Below are 9,293 nucleotides of genomic sequence, written 5' to 3'. Positions count from 1 at the left end.
GGCAGGCAGGTGTTCAGCCATCTCCAGGAAAGCAGGGCTCCATCATGCGTAATGGTTACTTGGGAAGACAAACGCCATCACTCCAAATGTCCCCCTCTTCCTTCTTCTTCCCCCAGCTTTATATGCTGAGCATGACGTCACATGGTATGGAATGTCCCTTTGGCCAGTTTGGCTGTGCCCCCTCCCAGCTTCTTGTGCACCTCCAGCCTTCTCAGTCGGTAGAGCATGGGAAGCTGAAAAGTCCTTGACTAGTGTAAGCATTACCTAGCAACAACTAAAACATCGGTGCATTATCAACTTTGTTCTCATCCTAGATCCAAAACACAGCACTGTACCAGCTACTAGGAAGGAAATTAACTCTATCCCTGCCGAAACCAGGACAGTCAGCCTATTACAGCCTGAATACTCCCAGGGATTCAGTTATTTCTGCTTTTGATCCTTCGACGGGACATACTGACCACAGTGGAAAACAGAGAGTTTGAAGATACTTCTATGTATGTCCGTAGCTAGAACTGGTAAAGATGGCAGACATAGGAGAGGAAGAGCAAAAAAGTAGCCAACGGATGAGGATGTCACACTGAAATCCTGGAATACGAGTTGAAATTTCATTCATCTGTAATTCTCCCAGAACAAAATAGTTGAAATGCCAACAAACACATTCCACAGTGCACCAAGGTTGTATCTGCACTGCAGGTGCAAACTCACAGCTGCTCTGGGGAGCGACAGCAGTTCAGCTGTAAGGACAAATCATAGAATATCTCAAGTTGGAAGGGACCCATAAGGATCATCAAGTCCAACTAGGTCAGGATAGATTAATTTGATCCATTTCTTCATTTTGCGGGGGGAAGACGGTCATTGGTTCTCAAAAGAGCTCATTTACAATACTAACATAATACTGTTGGGGTAGACCTAAAGCAAGACTGAACTCTTTCTAGAGTGTATTTGGAATTTTATACAGTTTGGCAGTGGAAGAAATTATACCTATTACTTACTTACATCACCATGCAGCTTCTGTCATGTCCACAAGACTACTAAACCTTAAAACAGCTATCTGGGTACGTTTTGGGAAATCATAAGCAGCAAGTCATTTCCTTCCCCCTAGAACATGCTGGATTTCCAAGCTGACTTCCAAATGGCAACCACAACTAGGACTCCCCATCCATCTTTATCCTGTCTTACACAAAAGGCACCATACAAACAGATGTTTGCTTTTATACATGGTTTTGGCATGGAAAATGGTTAAACAGTTAAAAATTCAGGAAGTTAGGAGAGAGAAACTTTTTAACTTGTCCGTCTGTCTCTCTGGCAAACAGCAGTTTAATACATTAAGTTCTGTGACTTCCTTCCTTACCAAAACCTGTCTCATCATAGTTTAATTCACATGCTTATTACTGTTCTTTTTCAGAAGAGAAAAATAACTCATTTGATATCTAAGTTTCTAATTTTTATTCTAGAATTCAGCAAAAAAGTTAAACTGGCAAAAATATCTGCAAACATAACTCAGCTCAAACCTTGCCTATACACTGTAATCATTCTAAGTGTTTTCAAAGGTAGGGTTTTTTCCTGTGCTTAAAATCCATGAAATCATATAAGCTGCTTTCACCTTAGAAATCTTAAATCTCTAAGTTATTTGTATCATTTTATGGGAATGATCAAAAAGAATTACTAAAGTCAGTGGAAAGCTTCCTACTTTAGGGTAGCAAGCTAACATTAAAATATAAACCACTGAACCACTGAGGTTTTTTTCTTTTTTAAATTCTACACAATTTAGGGAAGCTGCTTAATTTGAAAGTCTTCATATCTCGTGCAGGGTCTCCTCAGTTAACAGAACCTTCAGCAGGCCCTGAAAGACACTGAAAGCGCTCAATATTTGTGGACTATGGGCAATGTCAGGGAATTTGTGGGCTACTGTGTAAGTATCCGTATTACCAAGGAAACTAGGAAGTCTTATTTTTAGCAATTCACATCAGCAAGTTTCTATCGGTCTTTTCTCACCAAACACCTTTAGCCACATCTCCAGAGCTTCTCTAGCAGAACATAGTAACACAAAGATGCAGAACAGTGCTCTTGCAGATTAATGCACTTATTCCTAAAAAGCACTAACTTAAGCTAACTACAAGATACAGTATTCCTCATAAAAGGGATAGGTGCAAACTACAAGACACAGTATTCCTCATAAAAGGGATAGGTGCAATCAACTGCTAATGCTCATTTCTGTAGAAAAGTGGTGATCAGGAGTCCTACATAATGAGAAATGCTCTATCATCATCTGAAAGAAATTAACAAAAACCTCCCTGTGCGTGTGGAACTGTTTCTAAATTGCAAGCAAGAAACTTGGCAAAATGATAAGACATCTGTTTTCTCTTGCTCTGTGTAAGGTCAGAGCGAACAGATAGCCATTCAGGAACATGTGACTAGGCACTGCTCACAGCATGGAAGATCCTCTGGCTGATAGGGAAGGGATTAAATGCTTGTCTGCCTTCGTATAGAAACTACTTTAAAATTTACAATTGACCTGTGTCTCACTGAAATATGTCTGTTTTAGCCACAGTTTTAATACTGTCTGACCACAGACTGTTAACAAGACAATTCAGGGGAAAAATCACTACCATAATCTTCACTTGTTCTCCAGAACTGCATAAACACTATGTATGATTAATAAGCTAAACATTTTAATTCATTTTCACAGGCACATCTGTATTACAAAGAGGAATAAGAACTGTATGAAAAGGAATTTTTAACTACAATAAGCATTGTGTTCAAGTTTGCAGTCAGACTATCACTGCAATCATATGCTCCCTTTTTATCCCGTGGCATTCTTGCCTTCCCTTTGCCAGGAGGGCACCAAATTTGGCTTACCCTCACTTTATTTTATAATGACTTAAGAACTTTTACGAATAAAAGGAGGAAAATCGATTATATTTACTTAAAATAGTCTATTATAGTAGGATTTAATACTATTACTTATAGAAAGTACTACAAACCAGGTAAAAAGAAAACTTTTCTTACAAGACAGTTGCTAAAAACTGCTGTAGAAATCCGCTTAAGTTAGCTCCTGTTTGCCTGTCATCTGTTCTTTGGCATTCAGAAGCCCAGATGCAGAATAAAAAAAAAAAATTGCAATATGCCTACCTTCTCTAGTTAGATTAAGTGCACTAGCTACCATGGTAACCTAAACTTATTTTCCTTACTTTACTCTGTAGGAATGAAAACTGATTTAATTCTCCAGAAGGTTGCCACAGCGAAGACAAGTACAAAAAGCAATACATTATTAAAAGTAATAAAAGTTAGCTGTTTCTCATTTTTGCTAACTCAAAACCATGTTCTTTATCAGTGACATAGAGGAAGACTGCCTTTTATACATTATGTTTAATTGCTGTGGAAAAGCCTTGATTTCTGTTACAGAGATGAGGACAAGTGGCTAAGCAGCCTTTCCCTCCCAAAAACCCCATACCTGCTGTGCAGTTCACACTTTATATAGTGTGAAAGTTCATCTTTTCCAAATATGCTTGGGAAAAAAGTCACCTAAAGTAAATTTAGAATATAAAAAGATGCTCCTGCATTGAAATTAATTGGAAAGAAAGATAAAGCTACCAGCACATTGGGAGTGCTTCACAGTTCTGCTTTTATAACCATTAGTAAAAAATACAAAGATTACAAATTCAGGTCATCTCTGGGTTCTGGAGGATCAACATGAACTCAGACAATGGGCTAATATTTATCACAAATTAAAAACCACCCCCACGTAATGAGTTTGAGTTTGGTCTGTTGCTTTGACTGCTCCAGAAAATGGAAGTGGTATCTTAAGAATGGTGGAAGAGTGATTATATGATGGTACAACATACTTTGCATTGTTATCACAGGCATCCTTCTGACACAATTTGAATAAGAAACAAAAATGGCCAAAGATGGCCCTAATTTTTTGCACAAGCCTAAAATATCTGAAAATATTTAGTGATTTGTTAATGTGAGAGCTAATACAATACAAGCAGGAGCATACTTAATTGTCAGTGGAAAGGAAGATTTTAAGGAGGAGGAAATTATAACATTATGAATCTGAAGCCCTAAGTCCTAAAAACGTACAACTGTGGGGAAATCTTTGAATGGATAAACAATGACTCTTCCCCCAAAAACGCACATTAGTACATGGAACAGCATTCCTTGGCTCAAATTAACAAGTTTCATTGACCACAGAAATCTTCCACGTCCATGGACTACTTTCATGGGTTCTATTATACGTGGCACACATTTACTAAAGGTAAGTTTGTGCTTCCGTAGGAAAAAAAAAAAATTAGAGAAATACAAACTGGAAAAGAATGAATATCACTTGTTTAAGTTATAAATTATCTTGACAATCTTATAGCAAAGTTGTACATACGGAAGAACCAGAAATCTCATGAATAGAGAGAGAGAATAGAGGAGACATGAAGGAAGGCAAGGTCTTCAACAACATAAAGTCTGGAGGATCAGGCTCATTGAGTCTATAGGAATCGTGTTGGACTCGGATGGTTAAATCATTTTAAAGGGAGGACACTACACTGACTTTAAGGACAGTGCTGAAATGCAATTGTGAGAACACGAACGTATGTTAATCCTTCTTGTGATGCTTGAAGTACATTACAAGCTCTTTGCAAAAGGTGGTAGCTCCATACGTAGAACAGTTTTAGTATACATAAGCCTTTCACTATATTATCTCAGGAATCTGTTAACCTGCCATGAGCTAGACAATATGATTATACAAATGTCACTGCCACGCCAGGAAGGAAGTGGTTTAGCACTTGATGAACTCTGAGCTGCCACTGCCAGGCTGGTATTCTAGCTGGCTTATGTATCTCTACACTGCTGTCAGTACAATATAGATATTCTCTAGCTGACTTTATCTGGGCTGCAAACACAATCATTCTCCTCCTGGCTTAAGTTTGCTAGATAGAAAGATGAGAAGAACTGTGTTTTTTACTAACCATTCTTATTCAGTAGTTCTTTTTTACCTTTTATATTTACACATTAGTTTACATCCAGAAGAGTAAGAATTAAATTCAACTTTCCACTTAAAAGTGCCACTTTTCCAATCATCTGAAACACAAGTTACTTCACTAACTACAGTTGAACTTAGTTGAATACCATTTGATGAGACAGAATTTTGTCTGACGCTGACTCAAATGCCTTATGTTAAGTTCAAAGTCAAAAATCTATGAGGATTTAGGTGACTCATATCTCCACAGCATTTAGACCTCACCATCTCTAAAACATCCCTTACAGATTCTCGTTTTTTTAAAATTTCTGTTCAAAATGCCAATATACAGTAGATTTTCTGTGTGCATCTATCTTCCTATACAAAGTCATTTGCTATCTGCTCTGAACAGCATAGAAACCTACGATTTTCTCACTGATTTTACCTGCGGGGTAGGGGGAAGAGAAGAGAGACATTTCTCAGAAAATTTACTCTCGCAGCAACTGTAACAACTTTTCTAACAAAGAAAATGGGCAGAGCTTTTCAATACTACTACTAATCCTACCTAAGAATGCATAGCTCTGCAAAATCAGAGCTTTTGAACTTATTATTAGTGGTTTATTATCAAAGCACTCCTCTAAGAGCAAGGACAATAAACTAATTAAAGAAATTTCAAGGAATCAAAATGAATGAAAATAAAAATTAGACACTCAGCCAGTTACTAACTAGCTTAGAAATAACAGTACTCTTGCAAGACATATATCTGCTCTTTCTGTACCTTATCTCTAGTGTAAGAGATAAGCTATTGGTTTTGTACTAGGTCCTGAAACAAGCCGGCTACCACTACAGCTAACATCATCTCCTGATCCCTTTCCACAGCCACAGCCCTTTCCAGTACACACTGAAAAAAGACGACTGACAAGCGGCTGGCAATACTCAGTGTGAAGAGAGGAGAGGGGCAATAGCCCATTACCTCCATTTTAAATTTCCATTCAAAAGCTACTCCCATCCCCTGGCAATGCAGTATCATCTTATGTAAGCTCTTAGCAGCATTATCTGACCAACAGGAATTGCTAGAGGCACTTCTGTTTCAGCAGCGACTGGAAGACACTGTTAACCAGCACAGAGCAGAACACGTCCCAGGCTGCTTCGTCTTAGTCAAGCGTTCCCAATTCAGATGTTGGAAAGAGCAGAATAACCGAAGACAATGTTTCTTGAGCCGTGGTCTGACATGGGGTTCCTTCGCTGACACTATTGTCATGACGTCTCCCAAGACATGGCCAGTTCTCCACAAACAGTGACCCCCCCTGGAACAGATTTGGCAGGATGTGGCCTGAAGCCATATCTCAGGTCCCAGGCCCCCCCGGCCTGCTCAACAATAGTCGAAACATAGTGGACAAGACTGTATTTTTCTGGAGTCAGGGAAACTTGGAAGCAGACCGCTGAGTACAGCATGATCTTGCCCCATGGACAGGAAAAGCTCACAAAGTCAAATATTTTAAGTTATCTCTACAAAACAAACAACAAAGGTTTTAATACATATAATCTGAACCACTTCTACTAAACTAGGATTTGTAGATGATCTTGCTGACCTGAGTAATTTTTAACTCACTGACATATAGCTACAGCAGGGCACTGCAAAAAGGGGTTTATGGCAGCCAGAGCCAGAACAAGGCTTCAGCAGTAACATTTTCCTTCAGCTTCAGCGGGTCAGGGACGACCACCATATCTGGGAGGAGGGCGAGAATACTGAGGAGCCGTGCTGCTGGCTGACACCCGGGGCACAGCGTAATAACACCACCTTCCCACGGACAAATCCTGCCAACAGGCATTTATTTCTCTTCGGAACTGAAGCAGTCGTAGTGGTCAGTGAGGAAATCCATCGGCCAGACAGCCGAGAAACTGCCCTCCAAATCCTTCTCTGTGACATTCAGGCTAAAGCATGAACAGTTTCACTGCAAGAAGACCACTTCATGGCAGAGGTGGTAACATACAAAAGGATAAAATATTAAATACACAAACACAAGTAAACTTTTATAGTGTCTTGCATGTGAAGAGTCTGATTTGCTAATCTTGCCAAAACAACTGTAAGTGACCGGCAATTCCCAGTTTGGAGCATCCAAGTGGAGATAGGATTTTTCAAACAAAAGGAGAGCAGCACTGCCCAGAAAAAAAAAATCCAATGGCTCAAAATAGACAAAAATCAAAGCACTCAAACTCTTAGTCACTTGTGACTGTTTGTTGTGGTACTGTTCATTGGGTTGGTTTGGGGGTTGTTTTTTTTAATAATTCAAACACTCTTTCCATGTTAAGCAGCAGAACAACAAGTTTCACTGGAATGCAAAGTTTATAGTTACAGATTTCCCACAGGTCACCAGGCTTGACACAGTGTCAGAAAAATCACTCAAAACTGTCAGGTAGTATGGTGCACATTTTCTCATTTATGCTAACAGAAAGAAATATTAGCAATATTGCAACTACCTGTCAGAGGAAATGAGTCAGAAAAATATACTACAGGAAAAATTAAGAAACTATTCATTAGATAACTAGATTATTAGAGCTTCTTCATCTACTCAAGACGACAATTAAATCAAGCACCAAAATTCATTAGCAAAATGAATTTACATGACTTCACATTCTCTCTTCTCCCCTCCTACCTAGATATCATATCCATAAGATGGCAGACAGAGGCTCTGAAAAATCTGGTATATATTTTAAAGTGATTACTCAAAAACCAGAGATTAAAAAGGTCTTTATTAAGCATACATAAAACCTTATAAAAAGAAAAAAAAAGAAAAAACAACCAAGTGTTTTCCAGTAAGCATGTATGTTTGTGTCATGGCTGTAATGAAACATGCATTAAGTATGAAACATATGGTTTCCATTTTGTTCCCCTGGAATCCATCCAAAGACATTTTATGTTGTTAGCTTAACTGTTCTCCTCAGCTGAGAAGCTGTGGAAAATATCTCATCTGAAAAAAATCTGTACCTAATGGATAACTATAAAAGATTTGCTAGATCTGTGGCAGACTACTTCATTAAAAAAAGTCTCTGAGATTATTTAATTACTGGGTGGTTGGGGTTTTTTTAATTAGAATATAATTTTCAAACTAAAAAAAAATTACTTTAAGAGGTACCACAAATTATATGAACAGATTATGTTGATAATATTTTCTTTATTTAATAAATTTGCAGTGGTGTTTATGGCACTCTTTTGGAACCAGGCCATCTGACCTAACAAGAACACATGACAAAAATCATTACTAACGTATCATCTCCCTGATTTCATAGATTTGAGAAACTTATCTTATGCCGAAAGAGCACTGCTCTGAAGATCACTTTTGACTAATAACCTGGTTCAGAGGCAAGGATCAGTAAAAATGAGATAAAAAGAAGAAAGATCACATTTCTTTATTTTTAATAATGCTTGGGTTTGCCCTGATGCAGAAATAGGGCAGAGAATTTCAAGACATCTATCAGGAATGCCCAGATTTAAATTTTACTGATGTTAACAGAAAATATACTGGAAAGGCTGAAGACAAAGTCACAAGGTTAAATTCTGCCATGCTGTGCTTAAAAATTCATCCCCAAATTGCAAGGCTAACCCCAGTAACAACAAGCAGGCAACGTATAAAACCTTTCATACCTTTGTGCTATAAACTATTTCAGCTATTGACTTGTTCCAGGAACTAACATGTTGTATTTAAACTGTTAAACCTGCTGTAAGTTCTTGCAATTTATTGCTAATCTTTCTTCTGATGAAGCCAATAGAAAAATAGTATCATGAATAAACTGATAAATCCAACCAGATGAGTTTGGAGACTTTACCATACTATGTTTCTTTATTTCATTAGTTGAGATGATTTGGGATATAGTAGTCGAAAGCCCCTGTTTTGTTACCTTAATATATCATGTGGCTTGAGGACTGCGCTCTTTGTAAAGGGCCTGCAACTTGAAAATTCACATTGCTGATGCTCTGCTAACATACAAGCTTGTTCATCTTCACAACCCATTGCAAGAATTAGATGGTTATTTTAACTCACCTTTGCCATCTGTGCTTGGACTCCACTAGCCTTTAAAGCAGAAACCGCCTTCTGAGCAGCTGCTGGGCTGTCAAAGTCAACAAAACCGTAACCTGAAACATAAAGCATATTTCATTAACAAGACAGCAACCAGCTTATAATCAAACAGTTCATATGCTACTAGCAGTTACTTAATATAATTTTCTTGTTGGTGAAGAGAGCCAATTTGAACTCCAAAGTTCTTCACGTAGTCCCAAAAAAAACAATCTACCAAAGTCTTTCAAGCTTGAACTGGTGGGGACCTACCCTAGCGGAACAAA

At 38.2% G+C, this 9,293-nt stretch overlaps 1 protein-coding gene across 4 annotated transcripts in view; it reads right to left on the bottom strand.

Moving 5' to 3' along the window:
- Nucleotides 1–9,293, bottom strand: part of RBMS1 (RNA binding motif single stranded interacting protein 1) — a 117,087-nt gene that overhangs the window by 28,315 nt on the left and 79,479 nt on the right. For all 4 annotated transcript variants that reach the window (XM_019470942.1, XM_019470943.1, XM_019470944.1 and 1 more), the window contains exon 4: nt 8,995–9,086. In XM_019470942.1, the coding sequence (XP_019326487.1) occupies nt 8,995–9,086 (92 nt within the window). The remainder of the gene's footprint in view (nt 1–8,994; nt 9,087–9,293) is intronic.

This window comes from Aptenodytes forsteri, unplaced genomic scaffold (assembly GCF_000699145.1).
Source record: "Aptenodytes forsteri isolate BGI_AS27 unplaced genomic scaffold, ASM69914v1 Scaffold255, whole genome shotgun sequence".
Lineage (NCBI taxonomy): Eukaryota > Metazoa > Chordata > Aves > Sphenisciformes > Spheniscidae > Aptenodytes > Aptenodytes forsteri.
This window is presented reverse-complemented; position numbering and strand designations above follow the sequence as displayed.